Genomic DNA, 22023 nt, shown 5'->3' on the forward strand with positions numbered 1-22023 from the left:
TTTAAGTTTATTCCATAGGAACACTAGTCATATGAGTATTCATTTTAATTAAAGCGAGATGAATGAAGAGGGTGATGTGTACTTAACTCTGACTCCTACCTTATGAACGTAGAGATATTATTTTCAATGATAAAATATTGTTGTGCCAACTAAGTGACCGAAAATATATGTGAATATAGTGAGACATAAAAGGGTCGTTTGGTAGAGTGCATTATAATCATGATTCATAATCATGTGCATTGAGGCCAGTGCTTCCTCTTGATGTTGGACAGAGCCATCTGCACTTCACTAGACTGTACTTGTGTATAACGTTCGGACTTTTCAAAAATGCCGATAGGTGCACATAGAAGAACAAAAGCTACCTCATAGAGATTTCATTTTTGTGAACATTCGTGTTCTTCCTAGTGATTTCACAATTGATTGAACATTTCAAGATGAATAAAGCATGTGCTTCAATAGACAGATGAAAACTCAAGACTGGGATTATGAATCAAACTTGATCAATACAAAGGATATCATGGGCATACCAGATGAAGTGATCATCAATCCAAAAGCTGAGGGTCTGATCGATCTGAGTGTGGGTGAGAGATAAGCACCAAATCTGGTTAATTCACCAAGTATGCATAGGCTACATCAATTACAAACAAGTATAGGTTAGTCAGGTTTTTAGTTTCAGTTTTTCGGTTTTTATACACAACCACAAAAGCTATTGTGCTAAAGATCCAAATACTGACAGAAGTTCAGTATTTGCTATCTAATGTAGTCATATTAAACTTGAAATCAATGCGATATATTTATAACATGGCTTAAATAAGTAACCATTTAAGTAATTGTGCATACCAGATTAAGTAACCATCAATCCAAAGGGTGAGGCTTAAAGCAATCCTGAGTCAGTCTCGCCTTTGCGCTACTCTCAGTTAGCAAAGTTTGTTGTCCCAAGGCAGATGATGGTACAGAGGTGGACACCACTTCACACCATTATTGGTATTCCCCATCAATATTTATGGTGGAAATATGAGCAATTTTTGGCCAGTATTCTCCTTTATCAAATTCAAGGAGCGGTTTTAGCAATGGACAGTCGTAAATAGATAGTGAAGAGATTGAAGTGGGCATCCCTTTTACCGGAAGGTATTGGATTTTATGGCAATTCTGGATGGTCAGCTCAGAGAGGGAGGAGGGCAGTGCTGATTCTGGAATAGATTGGAGTTGATCACAGGAAGAGATGAATAGATCCCGAAGTGAAGTGAGTTGTCGTAGACCTTCAATCGGTAGGGAATGGAGCTCATGATTGCCAAATAACGTTAGACGAGAAAGAGAGGTGGGAAGCCCTTCTTCCAGCAGTGACTGAATTTGAAGTGAGTTACCAGTAGATAAATATTCAAGGGAGGTAAGACTTTTAAAAAGTTGGCTGCTTAATGTTTTCAGATTGGATATGGTAAGCCTTCGAATAGAGCAAGGCAACTCCCAGTTTTCACTAGCAAGGTCACTGCCATCATGTAAGATGGTTAACTCTCTGAGACAGGGGAGTCTCTGTAAATGCCACCCCTTTCGCGCATTCACCAGTTTCTTACAATAGTGGATCCGAAGGACTTGTAAATTGAAGGGCAATCCTCCTTCAGGAAAGGACACTATTTCTGTACAAAACCATAGTTCTAGTTCCTTAAGAGATGGAATGAGTTCCTGCATACATTCTGGCAGCCACTTCAGCTTCTCACAGTCACGAATACTCAAATTACGCAACATTGTCTGAGTTCCAGATGCCACTGAAAGTATTTCAAGATTCTTACAATGCCAAATATAGAGTTTTTCAGTCTCAGTAGGAATCAAAAGCCTAGTAAGGTTGGGGCAACTGTTTACACTCAAGTAGTGTGATCTTGGGACAAACTCTGGTGATATATCATCTATAGAATCACATCCATATATTACCAAATTCTCCAGAAACATGTTACAATCTCCTCTAGAAATCATTGACGCCTCCAATTTCAGTTTCCTGCAATTATATATCTCTATTTTCTTCAAGGTACTCGGAAGAATGCTAATCGGTAAGAAGGTAAGAGAGTGACAATCATGAATACATAATTCAACAATCTGTTTCATTCCCTGAAGTTGAGATGTAAACAGTTGAGCATCATCAAAAAGAACTCCAACTTTAGGAGAAGCTACAACTTTAAACTCTTTCAAATTTGAAAGTTGGATAGGTGTCTCCTGACTGAGTTCGGGACATTTTGAAATTCTCAATCCTCTCAGAGAGCAAAGTTTTTCAGGCAACTTCCCAATCAGCTTGGGGCAATCTTCAATTAAAAAGTCATGAAGTGCAGGGAACTCTCCCTTCCCCAGTACATGCCACTGCTTCCACTCCGGCATCTCTGCAAATTCAAGCTTCTCAAGAGAGTTAAATGGCTTTTTGGAGGACAACGTACCATAGAACTCTTCACTCACTTCTGTTATTCGATGCATTCCTCTAACGGTAAGGAATTTCAAAGAAGGAAGTTGTCCTAGTGCTGGCAAGGAAGCACAGTTGTTGCAATTGCTAAGAGACACTCCCACCAGCTTAAGAAATGAATGATCAGCCACCCAATTTGGAAATTTTGTCCCTCTATATCCAGCGATTTCCAGTTCCTTTATGTTTGTATTTGGTTGTAGTTTATCGAGTATGTCTCCTTCAGTTTGTGAACTGTCAGCAATACTCTCACTCCACTCCAACGACAACATCTCAACATGTTCCTTTTTCATCATGTTTGCATTCAGAGCTTCCCTTCTATCAACCACATTTTGCAACTCTAGAACTGATATAGATCCATGCAAATTGCGTAGTTCACCTAAATCTACCATTCTCAAATCATTGCAGCCACCTAGAATAAACTTAAATCCTACTAGCACATGGAAGTTTTTCAACTTGCTTGGATGTAGTGGCATCTTCAAGAGAGAAGTGCCAGTAGTGTCAAGGTGACGCAAGTTGATCAACTTTTCCATATGCGGCGGTAACTCCTCAAGATATATACAAGAAGACAAGAGAAGTATCTCCAAGTTATACAATGCACATATGGAATCTGGTAACTTTCTTATCGCCGTCTGAGAAAGGTCCAAAATTCTTAGGAGTTTTAATGGGATAAACAAGTCATTCGGCAACTCCTTAATCCGATAATGAGACAATGATAAAGCCCTTAAGGATGTTAGTCTTGGCAATATGTTATACAACACCCTCTTGCTTAAAGGAAATGAGTACCCACGCTGGATATTGATTGGAAGCAATGTCCTCAGCTGCTTTGATTTGTAGAGTGGTTTCAACTTCTCAAAGACACCATCTCCCAATGAATATGACAGGTGTCGACATTTTTCCAACATATGAGATCCTTCGTTATCTTCCAACCTGATACAAAGTTTTGAAGATGCAACTTGGGCCAGATCATTGATAAGGTCATGCATTAAGAATTCCTCTTCATTCCTTTTAGAAGACTCCCGGACCCTTTCGAAAAGTGATCTTGATCTCAACTCGAGAAAGTATAGGTTGCCTAAGACTTCAATTGTTTCATCTTTTTGCAACCCCTTTAATAGACCATTAGCAATCCACAGTTGAATGACTTGTTCTTTCCGAAATGGATAATCTTTGGGAAAGATTGCACAATAAGAAAAACATTGCTTTAGATGTGCGGGAAGATCATTGTAGCTCAACATCAACGCTGGTAATATGTCATTGTCTGGCAGCTCCCACATTTCACTTCTCAAAATACGTTTCCACCCTTCAACCTCTGATTTGGAGCGTAACATGCCAGCGAGCGTCTTCAGAGCTAAAGGCAGTCCTTTGCACTTAGCTACAATTTGTTTTCCGACCTTTTTAAGTTCTCGTTGTTCCTCAGGATCCATGTATTCAAATGCATGTCTTTTAAATAAAGACCAAGAAACTTCACTAGACAAAATTTCCATGCTAATTTGCTCCTTACCCATCACCAAGGCAACACTTTCTTTACGTGTTGTCACAATGATCTTACTTCCTACATCTCCTTTTACAAAAAGATTTCTCAAGTCATCCCACTCATTATAGTTATCATTCCACATATCATCTAGGACAACAAGAAACCTTTTTCCCTTTAGGATTTCCTTCAATTTGACCTGTAGTTGATTAAGATTGCTATCAGCCTTCGAGTCAAATGAGCCAATTTCTTGAAGTAACCCTTTTGTTATTCTGAGAGCGTCATATGGTTCAGATACACAAAACCAAGCTTTCAAATTAAAATGGTTTTTCACTTTCTCATCATTGTAAACAGCTTTAGCAAGTGTTGTCTTGCCAACACCCCCCATTCCTACAATAGGAAGTACAGTAAGATTTTTTCCATTTGCATCCTCTGACAATAAACGGTCAATCAATTCCTCTATTTCATTCTGCCTACCAAAGATATCAGATTCATCAACCACAGAAGTTGAAAGTGTCCTTTTTTCTTGTTTACCTGAATCAAGATACTTTGTTAGATCAAGGAGACCAATTTGCTTTTGCAACTCCTCCAATGTTTCAATGGTGTCTTCCAACTTCTCCTTTATGGTAATAACTTGCTTGTTGATTGTTTCTGCGAGATTTTGATGCTGACCTTCCACCTTAAGTCTCAGAGCTTCATAGTTGACTTCTTCTATTATGTTTTCAGCACCATCCACAGCATTTTGAAGCTCACCAAGCCACTGACTCACATATGGATTTGTTGTCTGCTTGTTCTCTGCATCACTTAGCACAGCCTGAAGACCAAGCAAAGTCATCCTCAGCTTCTTTAAAAGCCGAACATCATGCTTGTCCCTCTGAAACATCTTCATCAGCTCACCGTTAGGAGCAAGCCTATCAAAGAGAACATTCAAAGCTGAAGAGAGAAACGCACCACCAACAGCTAAGCCAATATCCATTTCTGAAACTTGCAAAACAAAGAATCACAAAATGATTATGAATTTGGTGATGATTAATGTTTCTACGTTAAGATTTTCTCGACTTAGAGTTTTCTCTTACCTAGAGCAATATGCAGACAAGTAAGTTTTGTTGACTGCCTGTTTTGCAACTGAGACTTCCAATTTGGCACTAAAATTTCACAAATATCTCGCTCTTCAAGGAGATTCAAGTTTACTGTGGCATAATCTATACATCAATCAAGCAATATAACTCTTGACTTGTCTCCTCCAGCATACAATAACCCAACAATATCGTACAACTCAACTCTCTCTGTCACTCCTCATTTTTGAAGTAATATTAAAAGTATAAATTATAGGAACCACATATTATAAGTACTAAATAACATTCTATCCCTTCTAGTTTTCTATTTACCAAAAATCCCTTAAAAATGATGTTTGTGAGATACATAGCGTTGTGCACGGGATACATTAGGTTTGATACATTCCACATAGCGGGATACATAGCGTTGTGCACGGGATACATTAGGTTTGATACATTCCACATAGCGGGATACATAGCGTTGTGCACGGGATACATTAGGTTTGATACATTCCACATAGCGGGATACATAGCGTTGTGCACGGAGTACATGCGGGACATAGTGTTGTGGACATGATGCATAGCGTTGTGCACGGGTTACATAGCTTTTGATACATTCCACATAGCAGGATACATAACGTTATGCACGGGATACATAGCGTTTGATACATTCCACATAGCGGGATACATAGCGTTGTGCACGGAATACATGCGGGATACATAGGTAAATAAGGGATTTTTGAAATTTTTGAAATAAGTAAGGATAAATGGATATTAAGGTAAGTAAAGGAGTGTAGTTAAGTAATTTGTCCATATTAAAATGCTTAAAATCCAACACTCAACATCAATGCTGGTAAGATGACAGAGACACTCCAACAAACTGTTTAAACTATTTTCTTGCAATATATGGTATCTGAGATACCATATCTCTTTCATACAAAACTTTAATACAGTAACATAAATGTCAACATCTACAAAACCTAAAAACTGTTGAAAATATATACCAAGATCATAAAATTATATGAAGAATGAAGATATGATAATATGAATAACGAACACAGAATTGAACGCTTGAAACACACGCAAAATGTTTCCCTAAAAATGATAGCTGTTCCCTCTCCTTTGGGAGATCGTTATGGGATTGTACACAAATAGTTTTGATGGATATGATATGTCAGTGAATATCTGCACTAAAGGTAACCAAAGAATGAAAGGACACATCCTTTCACAGCGTTTCAATTATTACACTATTTTCTTTGACCTTCATACGTACTAATTGCTTTTTTTTGTCTCCACAATTTGCTAAGATTATAATATTAAAATGACATTTACATAAACATGTCATTTAATTTGGTTTCAGCTGATATTTATTTTCTCCAACATTAGATGTGCACAAGAATACACTTAAACTTGTATAAAGTTGAAGTAGACACACATGCCATAGTAAACATGCATTTTTTAACTACATATATTATAACATATTTGATTGATGATGAATGAGACGAAAAATTATAATATATATATATATATATATATATAAACACTACTAGGGATTGACTATGATAAGTATTATATTACAAGGAAGCATGGCTTGGATTAGAAAAAATGACAAGTTTTCAATTACAATGTTTTCTACCCTTATCTTCTTCATTTTTTTTTTTAAAAAAATTATTTATAGAAATTTGAACTCCAGGACAAGAACATAGTTATAACAAATTGTTTTAAAAATAATTTTTCATAGAAGGTGCCTCTTTGAAGTTGAAATTTAACCACTACAAATGTCTTGTTTCAACATTTTAATTTATTTTTTAAAAATGTCAATTGATTTCCTACTAATTGGTCTCTACAATCAAGTAGCATTAGCTTTATAAAATTACCAGAAACTCCCTACTAATTGTTTTCTTTGCGTAGGTTGTTTTTTTTCTTGAAATTAATGATTTAAAAAAAGTATTCTTTTTATAATTTTCTCTTTATTTGATAAAATCAAATACATATGAAAAGATAGCCCAAGCAGAAAGGCACCCAATAGTTTGAGCCCTTTTAAGCATTTTGTTTTCTTCTATAACATAAAAAGTTGGAGGAAAACTACTTCTTGCATATTTCTTTTTTCAATAACCGTTAATTAAGATCTAAATGTTATTATGGTGCGTAACAATAACAATCATTTCATTATAGCAGCCAAAAAATGTCCGTCATTATAAAGAGGTCCAACTTTATCTTTCATAATTACACTAAACTAATTTTTAAGGACAACATCTATAGCAATATTTGCTTCTTCACCTTAACTAAGATCACAGGCATAACTTGAAATAATATCACTTTTTATATATGTATACAAAATAAACTTCCATCTGGTGCTTCAAACTCGCGCACAACAGAGCAATATAGAGGATGGAAGTATTACCAAACTCGTGGACGACACCATCTGGACATACCAACTTGACCTTGTAACAATGCTGGTCTAAATGCAGGTTCAGCATTTCAAGCCAAACGTTTTAAGCAGTTTTCCTTTGAGCCAGAGGAGCACATTTTAAACATACAGCTGGAAGGAAATCTCGCGGTTGACATGTTTATACAATTTTGAAGTGCAGCTGAAGCAGTGAACAACAACCATCAGAGTATTATACACAAAAAATATCCCTTTTTCTGAGAATGAAATGCCTACCATTCTTTCGAGAGATGGAAGGAACTCTACCATTGGTTCGGGTGGCAAACTTCAGCTATTACTGAAAGAATCTCGATGAGGAAATGACATTGTATCTTGCCAAATCATTCTCAAAATGGAGCAGAGAAACTGGTCAATCAAACATTGTACTTTGTTGAATGCTGACAGAACAGAAATAAATAGAAACGATCTCAACGAGCTATAGGAGAAACTCCTTGTAGAAAAGTTTGCTCAATATTTCCATCATAGTTTGATAAAAGAAAAGTACTAGTGTCAAATTCCAGTGAAATGAGAAAGTACCTTTCACAACTCACTCGAAAAAAGGAAATAGCATTTTTAAGCAATACTCCTCTCATATGTTGGAAGAAAACCTGAAAGTAGTCCAATTAAATGAAAATATTAAGCTGACGAACTTGGTAGAACAATTGAATGTTAATACAGCCAAGCATTAAACTAGTAGCATCAAATATACAGGCTGACTAATCCTTCTACTGCAAGCAATTACTCGGAACAAATCAAGGTTGAACTGTACAATATACAGAGCTTGGGAATGAGAAATTGCTACTAAGATAGAAGTTCAAGCAATAAATGAAGTAAAATCTTCAAGTAAGAATAAAGAGTGAGATATGAAACAAGAATACATGAATTGCTATTGAGATAAATTTCCTAAAGACGAAATAGCTTCCAGATAACATATATGTGCATGGCAAAAGATCACAAGTTGATTATTATTACATTAAGCTATCAACTTCATGGAGCAAGTTATTTCAATTGCTACCTATACCAGACTTCATTTATAGTGTTCCCACCTGAATAGAAATATTTTTTCACCTTCTTTTTTGCATCGAACATCAAAATCATCCTGATCTGAAGATGATTCTTCGGCTTCACAGTGCAATAGACACTACACACTGCACACAACAATTTAATAAAGGAAACTAATCAACAAACAAGCAAAGAGAAGTAACGAAAAATGAAAAGCTACTGAGATAAAAAGAGTTCTTACATCAGTCAGAGCGTCATTCGTTATATGTTAGATCTACAACAATATTTCACTATAACAGTAAAAAAAAATCTTCACAAATAACGTTATTATAGAGAGATTTGATTGTATTGGTTCATCATGTGATATATTGTTTCCTTTTCCATTAAGTTATCTTTCTATCATATATTTTTTTTTTATTGATGACAGTCATATGGAAAATAATATTGAAATCTAAGATAAAATCCTAACTTGTATTGTGTACATGATCTTGTGACATCATCATACACAGATATGTTAATAGATCCCTTCACATGAATAAGAAGTCATTCCTCATTTTTGTTTCACCTTTTGGGTTAAAACTATAGAAGGCTTAGAAAACAGCCTTAGGCTCAGACTTGGGTTCTCTAGCTTCTATTCTCAGGGTATGTAGATCCACCAGGCAGAAGGCTTGAAAGGAAGAGCACTCCTACTTACTTTTGGGAGAAATCCTAGACATTGGATCCTCGGTAGGACTTGATATGTTTAAGGGAGTCCAGTACCTGAATGAAATTAAGGATTCTGTCGTTGCTGGTTTCCAGTAGGCTATTTATGCTTCTCAACTCACTGCCAAGCCTCATTTGTTAGGGGTGTAGAAGTTGACCAAGACAGCATAAGTTGTACCAAAACTAATTGGGGGAAGATCATGTATGTTATAGCTTAATGTTTAGTGACAGAGTTAGCACATTAGCATTTCTAGTATGTATGTGTTTTTGTAGTCTATCCATAATTAAGCTTTATTTTACCAATTAGTTGCTACACTAATAACCACAAGTATGATCTATGAAAGGTGTTTTAGCAGAAACTACCAATGCCTACTTATATTTTAACTCAGTAGGATTATTAAGTAAAGATTCAACAACATAAATCTGTTAGAACTTGTATACATCAGTTCTCTCCAACCTTGTGCTCTATTGTGTCATTGAAAGGGAATGGACTACAACATGGGGCCACATAAGACGGCACAAGTTGTGCCAAAAGTAAATGATCCTATTCAATTCTCACCAATCAATCAACCAACCCGTCCTAACTAAACACCCAAGCCTTGTCTGTGCAACTGTGGATCATTCATTACAACGTTTGTCTTGTTTTTGTATAGTTCCCAGTCATACAAAAGAAAAGGCCTACATCATTTTCAAGATTCTTTTCTCTTGTCATAAAATGAAATTAATAGTCCTAAGAATAGGGTAAGTCACCGAGTGTCGGTTACAACCTATGATATTTGGATCATGACACTGATTAGTGCCGTCGAATTTTGCCTGATGACATCCAAATCTTGAATTTCCTTAAATATTACAGAGTTTGAGAATAGAAAGACCAAACATTAGCAGTTCTAGTACAGTATGTGTTTTGGAGATAGTAATAGGTATTTAAAATAACAACCTAGGTGTGCTAAGATATTACTCTAACCTTGAAACAGTCTCTACATAACACTTTATTTTATGTATTAATCACTAAATAATATAAAGAAGTTGTGTGCTTTAGCAGAAATTACCAGCATCTTATAGTTTTGAATATATCATTTTTTCTTTCACATTCTTGCCAGAGATAAGATAAGCTGAGGTAGCTAGTGATGGAGATGTTTTCTGCAACTATAGACTGTTTGATCATTCATTACTACGTTTGTATAGTTGACAATTATATAAAGAAAAATTATGTTTTATTTTTTCTCTATTCATATTTTTTACAATAAATGAAAGACATTAATGTTATTTGCAAAGTCAAGACAACTCCAGCCATCTTCTCCAAAACATTATCATCAGTCTCTATTTGGGTCCATGTACAACACTATCCCAAAAAATTGGACCGCCACTAGTGAAGGCTATTATTATTCTGGAGATTCTCATATCTTCACTTAAAATGGCAAAGCAAAAAATTACAAAAAGCAAGAAACATGCACAACTCCAACCTGGTAGTATCAACCCCAAAAATGTACAATACACTGTTGTTTTATCGACAATGGTTAGCAATGTGCACTTTTGCTAAAACTACAAACCATAGACTAAGAAATAGCTTTTTTCCCCTTATACTAAAGCAAAAACTGATGAAGGGAGTACCAACTACAACAACATACCAAGTGCAATCCCACAAGCGAGGAGGGTAGAGTATACGCAGACTTTACCCCTACCTCTTACAGATAGAGAGGTTGTTTCTAATTAGTTTAATATTGCAATAGTGCCATATTTAGTTGGGGAAAAACTTGTCTCCACCCAATATGGGTAGTTATTAGTTATAAGAACAACCGAATATCACCTTGATGTAGACGCTTCCAGTTGCTCTGTACTCCTAGATTAGAACCTTGCGTTGTTGGAGAGCCTACGAGAAGCATACATGGAAGTGATTCCTAGCTTCCATCTCAGTTTATCTCCAAAGCCTTCCTGAAGCTGAAACACTCATCAAATTAACCAATATACATTGATGTTCATAGATGTACAGAGCAAGTGTACAAAGATTTTTATTTTTTTTTGGGAGAAAGAAGAGTTCAAAAAATTGAGTAAAGGTATCTTTTTTTCCTCTTTCTTGTTTAGGTTCATTCCATCATCATATCTGCCTCCATACTCAACAATTTCTGTAATTGCTAATTGATAACTTGCAACAGACATCCCTATATCAGATTTCACTGGATAGTGGAGCAAGAGAGTAAAAATGCTTCCATAATGACATACGGTTTTACTCCCATGAAATGATCATATAGGTTTATTACAGATCAGCTAGAAGAGGAATCACAGAGCTAGAAGAGAGCAAGTATCAGCGCAAATTGAAGTGCACCATTTCATTGAAGAAAGACACAATTGAAGAAACATAAAAATAACACACACAAAAAAAAAAACTACATGGACAATGAAATTAAAATAACTGATAGTTTAATTTCCTTTGTCAATCTATAGAAGATTCATGACTATTTTCATTTTTGCTCCTCCAAAAGTCATAACTCAACTACCACCCAACATCTACGAAGACAGTATTACAGATTTCAGTGTTGATGAGGAACATAAAATGGAAATAGACCAACTTCCTAATCCTTTTAGTCTGTGCAAAAATATCCTTAATCAGTCAGAGTGTCATTCGTTTTAATCATCACAGGTATTCCTTAATAACATACACACGATTTGATCATCACTTTCACTATTTTTTCATATTATGTTATGTTATATGTTAGATCTACAACAATATTTCACTATAACAGTAAAAAAAAATCTTCACAAATAACGTTATTATAGAGAGATTTGATTGTATTGGTTCATCATGTGATTAATTGTTTCCTTTTCCATTAAGTTATCTTTCTATCATATATTTTTTTTTTTATTGATCACAGGCATATGGAAAAAAATAATGAAATCTGAGATAAAATCCTAACTTGTATTGTGTACATGATCTTGTGACATCATCATACACAGATATGTTAATAGATCCCTTCACATGAATAAGAAGTCATTCCTCATTTTTGTTTCACCTTTTGGGTTAAAACTATAGAAGACTTAGAAAACAGCCTTAGGCTCAGACTTGGGTTCTCTAGCTTCTATTCTCAGGGTATGTAGATCCACCAGGCAGAAGGCTTGAAAGGAAGAGCACTCCTACTTACTTTTGGGAGAAATCCTAGACATTGGATCCTCGGTAGGACTTGATATGTTTAAGGGAGTCCAGTACCTGAATGAAATTAAGGATTCTGTCGTTGCTGGTTTCCAGTAGGCTATTTATGCTTCTCAACTCACTGCCAAGCCTCATTTGTTAGAGCCTGTTTACCTCTTCGAGATTCACTTGGTGGCATCTACAGTGTTCTGAACGAGAAACATGGACACATGTTTGAGGAGTTGCAGAGGCTTGGCACCCCTCTTTAGGACATCAAGGCATACCTTCCTTTTATCGAGTCATTCGGTTTCTCGTATAGTTTGACAGCTGCTCCTTCAGGGAAAGCCTTCCCACAATGTGTTTTCAATCACTGGGATATGATGCCATCCGATCCATTGGAAACTCTCAGGAACTCATTTTCTAGTCATTGATATCTGCAGGAGGAAAGGTTTGAAGGAGCAGATTACACCTCTTTCCGAGTAAGAGGACAAGCTGTAAGTCTGTGACCCAAGTTCCGATGCCTATGAACATGCTTAATCAGAACTGCACAAGTCTTGTCACACTAGTATATATTTGGTTATTAATTATATGAAGTTGGATATTAGATTGGGAGAGAGTTGAAGGAACTAGTAGGAGTATCTGTGAGGAAAGTGTTGCTGTAGTGTTACATCGAAAAATGTGGACACGTGTTTGAGGAGTTGCAGAGGCTGGAACCCCTCTATAAGATTAATTGTATTAAGAAACATTAATATGCGACAGAAAAAAATGAAAGAAAGAAGTTTTTAGGATATCAGATGTAGTGACCATTAATCTATAGATGCATGACAGATGACGGACACTGCTTTACATTGATCTGGGTACTGTGGGTGAGGGATAAGCACCAAATTTGGTCAATTCACCAAGTATGCATACACTACATCAATTTTTCAAACAAGTAAAGGTTAGTCAGGCTTTCAGTTTCAGTTTTTTCGGTTTATATACACACAAACACAAAAGTAATTGTGCTAAAGATCCAAATACTTACAAAAGCTCAGTGTATACTATCAAATGCAGTAGCATCAAACTTGAAATCAATGCGATATTACATGCCTTAAATGATAGAAGCAAGATTGAATTAACAAGAAAGCAAAGGGAAGTAAACAAAAATTTAAAAAAAGAAGAAGAAAGAATTAACTTACATTTATCTAGAGTACCATTACTGGAATTCTCCATCAATATTTATGGTGGAAATATGAGCAATTTTTTGCCAGTATTCTCCCTTGTCAAATTCTAGGAGAGGTTTGAGCAATGGGCATTTGTAAATAGTTAGTGTAGAGATGGAAGAGGGCATCCCATTTACTGGAAGTGATCGGAGACTAGGGCAATCAATAATGACCAGCTCAGAGAGTGAGGAGGGCATCCCCAATCTGGCAAGAGATTGGAGATTAGGACAGCGAAAAATTGCTAAACTTTGAAGCCACTTGAGGCGCTGAAGACCTTCGGTCGGTAGCGAATGGAGATCATGATGGAAATATAATTCTAGCTCAGAAAGAGACAAGGGAAGCCCTTCTTCCAGCAGTGACTGAATTTGAGGTAAATTATTAACACATAGAGATTCAAGAGAGGTGAGACTTTTGAGAAGTTGGCTGCTTAATGTTTTCAGATTGGATATGTAAAGACATCGAATAGAACAAGGCAACTCAAAGTTTTCACCAGCAAGAACCTCTTCGTCACTGCCATCATGGCTGATCCCTAACTGTCTCAGAGAGGGGAGTCTCTGTAAACGCCACTCATTGCGTCGATTCACTAGTTTCTTGCAATTATTGATCCAAAGGACTTGTAAATTGAAGGGCAATCCTCCTTCTGGAAAGGACACTATTTCTGGACATTTATCCAGCGTCAGTTCCTTAAGAAATGGAAGGAGTTCCTGCATATGCTCAGGCAGCGACTTCAGCTTCTTGCAGTTGTAAATATCCAATGATGTCATCTGAGTCCCACATGCCACTATAAGTATTTCAAGATTTTCACATAAAGAAATACAAAGTTCTTCCGTCCCAGGAGGAATCAAAAGCCTTGGGTTGCAGTATTGCTCTACCCTCAAAGAACGTGCTCTTGGGACCAGCTCAGGTGATATATCATCTATAGAATCACATTCATGCAGTTGCAAATTCTCCAGAAACATGTTACAACATCCGCTAACTGGCATCTCCAATTTCAATTTCCTGCAACGATGTATCTCTATTTTTTTCAAAGTAATTGGCAAAATGCTAATAGGTAAGGAGGTAAGAGAGTGACAATCAGTAATAGATAATTCAACAATCTGCTTCATTCCCTCAAGTTGAGATGTAAACAGTTGAGCATCATCAAAAAGAACTCCAACCTTAGGACAACCAACAACTTTAAACTCTTTTAAATTTGAAAGTTGGATAGGCGTCTCCAAACTGAGTTCAGGGCATTTTGAAATTCTCAATCGTGTCAGAGAAGGAAGATTTTCAGGCAACTTCCCAATCAACTTTGGGCAACCATTAATCCAGAGTTCTTCAAGTATAGGAAATTCTCCGTTACCCAGTACATGCCACTGCTTCCACTCCGGCATCTCTGCAAAGCCAAGCTTCTCAAGGGAGTTAAATGGCTTTTTGGAGGACAAACTACCATAGAACTCTTCACTCACCTCTGTTATTTGATGCATCCCTCTAATGGTGAGGAATTTCAAAGAAGGAAGCTGTCCTAGCGCTGGCAAGGAATCACAGTCCTTGCAGTAGCTAAGAGACAATTCCATTAGCTTATGAAATGAATGATCAGCTAGCCAATTTGGAAATTTTGTCCCTCTATATCCGGCAATTTGGAGTTCTTTCATGTTTGTATTTGGTTGTAGCTCATCAAGTATGTCTCTTTCATTTTGTGAATTGTTGGCAATACTTACACTCCACTCCAATGATAACTTTTCAACATCTTCCTTTTCCCTCATGTATGCTTCATGAGCTTCCCTTCTATCAATCACATTTTGCAACTCTATAATTGATAGAGATCCATATAAGTTATGTAGTTCACCCAAATCTTCAATTCTCAAACCACTGGAACCAGTAAGAAAAAATTTAGCTCCCACTAGCACATGGAGATTTTTCAACTTGCCCAGATGTAGAGGTGTCTTCAATTGAGCTTTGCTAATGTCAAGGTGACGCAAGTTGATCAATTTTTCCATCTGCAGAGGTAGCTCCTTGAGATAACTACAATGTGACAAGAGAAGTGTCTCTAAGTTGTACAGTACACAAATTGAATCTGGCAACTTTTTTATCTTTGTCCAAGAAAGGTCCAAAAATCTTAGGTGCTTAAATTTGATAAACAAGTCATTCGGCAACTCCTCAATCTTATAATGAGATAGTGATAGTGCCCTTAGGGATGTTAGTCTTGGCAATATGTCATGCAGCCCCCTTTTGCTTAGACGGCATAAACACCGCTGGATATTGATGGGAAGCAATGTTCTCAATTGCTCCAATTTGTTGAGGGTTTTCAGTTTACCAAAATCACCATCACCCATTGAATATGACAAGTGTCGAGTTCGTTCCAACATATGAGATGCTTTGATGTCTTCCAACCTGATACACAGATTTGAAGACGCAATTTGGGCCAAATCATTGACAAGGTCATGCATTAAGAATTCCCCCGGATTCCATTCAGAAGACTCTCGGACCCTTTCAAACAATGTTCTTGATCTCAACTCGACAAAGAATTGGTTACCTGAATCCAACTGCTGTACAATACCATTAGCAATCCACAGGTGAATAACTTGTTCTTTGCAAAATAGATAATCTTTCGGATATATTGCACAAAAAGCAAAACACCGCTTCAAATGTGCAGGAAGATCATTGTAGCTCAACATCAATGCTGGTAAGATTCCATTCGAACGACTTGGCAGCTCCCATATTTCACTTCTTAAAATGTCTTTCCACTCATCCACCTCGGATTTGGAGCGTAAAATACCAGCAATTGCCTTTAGAGCTAAAGGCAATCCTTTGCACTTGTGTGCAATTTGTTTTCCGATCTCTTCAAGTTTTGTATGTTCCTCAGGTTCCCTGTTTTCTAATGAATGTCGTTTGAATAGAGCCCAAGAGACTTCACTAGAGAGAGTGCCCACATTCATTTCCCCACAGCCCATCATCAAGGCAACACTCTCCTTACGTGTCGTCACAATGATCTTACTTCCTGTATCTCCTTGTACAAATGTATTTCTCAAGTCATCCCACTCATCATAGTTATCATTCCAGACATCATCTAAAACAATAAGAAACTTTTTGCCTTTCAAGCTTTCCTTCAATTCGATCTGAAGTTGATTAAGGGTGTTATTACTCATACAGTCAAATGATCTAATTTCTTGAAGTAGCTCATTTGTTATTCTGACAGCATCATATGGTTCAGACACACAGATCCAAGCTTTCAAATCAAAATGGTCTTTTACCTTCTCATCATTGTAAACAGCTTTAGCAAGTGTTGTCTTGCCAACGCCCCCCATTCCAACAATAGGAACTACAGTCAAATTTTTTCCATTTGCATCCTCAGACAATAAACGGCCTATCAATTCCTCTACTTCATTTTGCCTACCAAAGATATCAGATTCATCAACCAAAGAAGTTGAAGGTCTTCTAGTTTCTTGTTTACCTGAATCAAGACACGATTTCAGGTCAAGGAAGCCAATTTGCTTTTGCAACTCCTCCAATGTTTCAATGTTGTCTTCCAACTTATCCTTTATGTTAAGAAAAAAATCATCACTCAAGGACAAGCTGAGGTGACTTGCCTGCGGGTGACGTGTTTCTCCAAGATTTTGACACTGATCACCTTCCACCTTTAGTCTCAAAACTTCATAATTGACTTCTTCAATTAAATTCTCAGCACTGTCCACAGCATGTTGAAGCTCATTAAGCCACTGACTCACGTATGGACTTGATGCTTGCTTATTCTCTGCATCACTTAGTACAGCCTGAAGACTGAGCAAAGTCATCCTCAGCTTCTTTAAAATCCGAAGATCATGCTTGTCCCTTCGAAACATCTTCAGCAGCTCGCCCTGAGGAGCAAGCCTATCGAATAGGACTTGCAGGACTGAAGAGAGAAATGCACCACCAACTGCTAAGCCAATATCCATTTCTGAAATCTGCAAAACAAAACAAAGAATCAAAGAATGGCAAAAATTAAAGATGGCTGTCTATTTTTGCTAGGAATTAAGAGATAAAATTTACCTGTTGAATACCAGAGCAATATGCAAACAATATGGTAGGAGTATACTGCCTGTGTTCTTAATTTGCAATAGCTTATCTCTTTGGTCAAAGAAAGAAAAGAGAAACAATGTTTGTTCTCTTTTCAAAAAGATTGCAATTTCCACAGTTTAGCTGTCTCCCTCTTTACTTGGTTATAGTTAACTCATTTTTTCTTGATTTTGACAATCAAATTTAGGGGGGGAGCTACACTTACACTATGTTGAGGGAATAGTCCCAAAATTATACCCTACATCTAAGTAAAATGCTATTTAAAATGGTTAAATTTAATACGTTGGACCCCTTTGACGCAATAAGTTAGACTGGCTCAGCGGCCAGAGGCTCTCTCGTGCGCAGGTTCGAATCCTTGCAGCTACTTTTATAATGATTTTTTAAAGAACTCATATTTAATTATTTCTTAAATAATACTCCCTCTGTCCCTAATTACTTATCCACTTTTGAATTGACACACCTATTAAGAAATCAATTAATGACATAGTGAATTTACCATTTTATCCCTATTAATTATGAAATGGATGAAAAGTCCTGCATTTTTCAAAGTAATTAGTCATTTAATTGAGGGTATAATAGGTAAAAAAAAAATTGTCATTTCTTGATTTGTCAAAATAGACAAGTAATTAGGGACAACTACAATAGAAAAAATGGACAAGTAATTAGGGACAGAGGGAGTAGTTAGTAAATTTCTTAAAAATCTATAAATTAATAATAGTTAGTAAATTTCTTAAAAATCTATAAATTAAAAATCTAATAAAGCTAATTGAATTTTCAATGAATTTGATATTTATTTCTTTCCTTATAAGTTGAACCTTCCTCCCCCACCCCTCTATTTTGTTTTTTTACAGTGTTCATTTACGTCATATTTAAATTAAAAACAAATATTAAAGATACATATCATACGATTTGATTTTTGAATTTTCCAGTGCATCCATTCATCAACTTTTTTTTTGCTTATATAATTCTTGGACACCTTTCATGAAATTTCTAGCTCCGCAAATGCATACAATAATAATTTATTATTGTTGGACACCACATTATATAAAGGAAATCATATATCATATATATTTATATAAAAGACAATCCTAGGCCCGCCTATGTGGCGCCACCACAAGCTAAAATTTCCTTTTAAATTTACTTATTTCCAAAAATAGTCTTCCCCTTTCATGAATAGATGTGGCTTTTATGAAGAGTTGCAACTTTTATGAATAGTTGTCACTTTTATGAAAAATTATGACTTTTATGAAAGGTTGTAACATTTTCGAAAGAGTTGTGAAATTTCTGATAAGGCACAATAAACATTTATTCACACTAGCCTTTGTTGTCTATATATAAATAGAGGGATTTCCTCTCATTTTAAAACAACGAAAATTCTAAACGTCTTCTTCTTCTTCTGCACAATTAAATATTCATGTACTTTGCTCTTGTTAAGTGGCTCACTGAAACCATTATTTTCGTATCAATACACTTGTGAATGGAATCGCTCCATCCTGAGAGGATCTATTCCTTTAAACCTCGGGTACTAGATGAGAATAATTTCCTTAAGGGGACAATGTGCATCCAGTGGGCTCAATTTTTTCCTTTCTGTTTCATTCAATTATTATAGATCCAGGTATATTTTTTTACAGTCATTAATTTATGCTTATGATATCAATTGTTGTTTTTTAGTACATGTTTTAAACTTTGTTGTTTATGTTTATGTAAAGTTATTGTATCTAAGTATTTGTTAGTACAAATAAAGATTATTTATTAGAAAATTTAATATCTCATGTTGATGTTCATCTAATTTTCCAAAAATACCAAATAGTAACACTTCCTAGAGGCAAAAGGATAAATTATAAAATCAAATTAAAGATGATTGATTGAAGGATAAATGATAAGATGTTATAATTATCATTTTCCTTTACGTTCTTAATGTACCTTACTACGTAATCTTGTATGTAAGATAATATAGTGTTTTAGTTTTAATGAGTGATAGAATTTAAGCATTATTTTATAAATTTTGTGATATCAAATTCCCACGCGAAGCGTGGGTAATTTTACACTGATAACTAAAGCAAATATAAGGTTTTTAATATGTTCAACTTTTTGCAGTATTTATAGTATATTATATGTGCACATCAGCACATGTACTATTACCTTGTATTGTATCATATATATCACGTTGAAAATACGCAAAAAGAAACAATAAAAAAGTAGAAAAAGTTAAGTTTACACATTATTTAAAGGATGGTTGAATTTATAAATTTGAAATTTGCGGCAATGTTTTATACTCTCTCTCCCTCCACTTTTTACGTGTTAACTATACTAAAAATAAATATCTAAGTTTAAAAATCAAAGACAATTTATTATTTTATATATATTTATCTTATAATTATTTTCAATTTATCTCTCAATGAGTGAGATGGCTAAAAATAATAGGATAATATAGTATTTTATAAAAAAAAAAACTAATTGAATAATATAATAAAATTATTATATATAAATATATTAAGTCCAATCCGAACAAATAAAAATGACCAGAGAGAATATAGGTTTTTCATCTATGTCACCTTGAAATAAGAAATGGTACACCTGCATGTGATGACTTAAAAGAAATGGTACACCTGCATGTGATGACTTAAAAGAAAAGAAGATATAGTATGGTAGTCTAAATTTGACCATTAATTTCACATAGACTTTTGACTCTTTTTTGTTAAAAAAAAAAGGAGAAAGATATAAGTTTTGTCTAAAGTTTTTTGCTAGTATTAAAGGTTGGTGTTCTATGTCTATATATACATATATTAAATTTAAAGGTTGGTGTATTGGGTGACTATATATATATATAGTAACAAAAAACTAAGACAACAAGTGCATAAGTGAGAGATTTTAAATTTTGCATGAAAATTAAATATGGCTAATTTTTCAAGATTGATATCAACAATCTCCAAGAAAATTGTGAAACCTTTTTTTCCCACCCCATCAACTCAAAGAATACACAAACTTTCCCTTCTTGATCAATGTATGGGTAATTTTTATATGCCTATTGTCTTATTTTACCTAAAACACCAACTACAACAAGGACCTAAACACCTCTCTAAACTTCTTGAGAACTCATTTTCAAAAGCAATATCATATCATCAACCATGGGTTGGAAGTTTAAGTGACAATGTCACCATCCATTGTGATGACATTGGGGCTGAGTTCTTTGAAGTTGAAGTTAATTGTCCTATGGATCAAGTCGTTCATCACCCAGACTCAGCATTTCCTCCAGGGCTACCCTGGAGGAATGTTCCTCCAGCACAGGATGGTGGTTGTTTGAGCATAGCTCAACTTAGCCACTTTGAGTGTGGAGGAATAGCAGTCAGTGCCTGCATGTCACATAAGGTGGGTGATGCATGTAGTGCATTCTTCTTTCTAAAGGATTGGGCTACGTTAACTCGAAAATATCCAAATGGAGAATTAGCATGTGCTCCTTGTTACGTCCAAGATTCATTAATCCCATCACAACCTGGTGGTCCTCTAGATTTTTCCGGTTATGGTTGAGCCAAATACACAAGATTGTATCGACTTTGAAAAGAGGTTTTTCTTATCTGAATCCAATATAAGAAAACTCAAAGCTTTCATTTCTACTGATAAATCATCAACCGTTCAAAATCCAACAACAACTGAGGTTGTAAATGCACTTTTTTACAAATGTGCAGCAACTGCAAGTGCAAACTCATCAAATACTAGTAATAGTAATGATTCTTCGTCTCAATTGGTCTTGGTATCAGATTTACGAAAAACAATTCCACCTTCAATACAATCAACCACCACAATAGGAAATATTCTCACCGCGTTCTCCACACCAACATATAACCTAGAAGACCTTAGGTTACCAAAGTTAGTATCCGCTATAAGAAAGTCCAAACTCGAGCTTTCTAACAAAGATAATTTCAAAAACAACACATGGATATCAGAAATGTTGGAATATACAAATAAAGTTAATACAGGAATAGAGGATGCTCAATCGTATCTTCAGAAGAGTTCATGTCACGATGTGTATCGTTGTAATAGCATATGTAACATGCCATATCAAGATTTGGATTTTGGATGGGGGAGGCCAAGTAGAGCAAGCATGGCAAGTGGTCCATTTAACAATGTGTTATACTTGATGAATACACATGATCAAAGTAAAGGAATTGAAGTGTTTATCAACTTGAATCAACAACAAATATCCATTTTTGAACAAGACAAGGACCTTCTCCAATTTGCTACTCATGTTAATGATGATGATGTTCATGATGAGGAAGAGAATTATTGCATAGCTTACTAAAATTATTGCAAGTGAAGAAATTATTAATTCTTGTGTAACCCTTTTTGAATTTCTCAACTATAATAATATATAAAAAATAATAGTATCTATGGGAAAAGGACAATCTAATGCTTTCACATTATTGTTTGTTGAGTATTATTTTAAGAAGTATTTTTGAGTAAAAAAAAATAGATTTAAAGATATTTTTAGACCAATAGATGAATGAAAGATATTCATGAAATAACACATTTTTCGCTCTTATTTTGATTGACGGCTATAGTATGT

The 22023-nt window shown here is 35.4% G+C and overlaps 1 protein-coding gene and 2 pseudogenes across 1 annotated transcript; 1 reads left to right on the forward strand and 2 right to left on the reverse strand.

Moving 5' to 3' along the window:
- Positions 1-978: 978 nt before the first annotated feature.
- LOC125844446 (putative disease resistance RPP13-like protein 1) lies at positions 979-5656 on the reverse strand (annotated as a pseudogene).
- Positions 5657-8167: 2511 nt separating this feature from the next.
- Positions 8168-17345, reverse strand: LOC125845154 (putative disease resistance RPP13-like protein 1). Its single transcript, XM_049524592.1, has 3 exons — positions 13401-17345; positions 12301-12656; positions 8168-8542 (listed from the first exon to the last, which is right to left on the reverse strand). The coding sequence occupies exon 1, from the start codon at positions 17336-17338 to the stop codon at positions 13418-13420; it is 3921 nt and encodes a 1306-aa protein (XP_049380549.1). The 5' UTR covers positions 17339-17345; the 3' UTR covers positions 8168-8542; positions 12301-12656; positions 13401-13417.
- Positions 17346-20354: 3009 nt separating this feature from the next.
- On the forward strand, positions 20355-21759 carry LOC125844447 (acyltransferase Pun1-like; annotated as a pseudogene).
- The last annotated feature ends 264 nt before the right edge of the window (positions 21760-22023 follow it).

Source organism: Solanum stenotomum, chromosome 11 (assembly GCF_019186545.1).
Source record: "Solanum stenotomum isolate F172 chromosome 11, ASM1918654v1, whole genome shotgun sequence".
NCBI lineage: Eukaryota > Viridiplantae > Streptophyta > Magnoliopsida > Solanales > Solanaceae > Solanum > Solanum stenotomum.

Coding starts and splice junctions, on each gene's coding strand:
- LOC125845154 (XM_049524592.1), bottom strand. CDS start 17,338: ATGGATATTGGCTTAGCAGTTGGTGGTGCATTTCTCTCTTCAGTCCTG.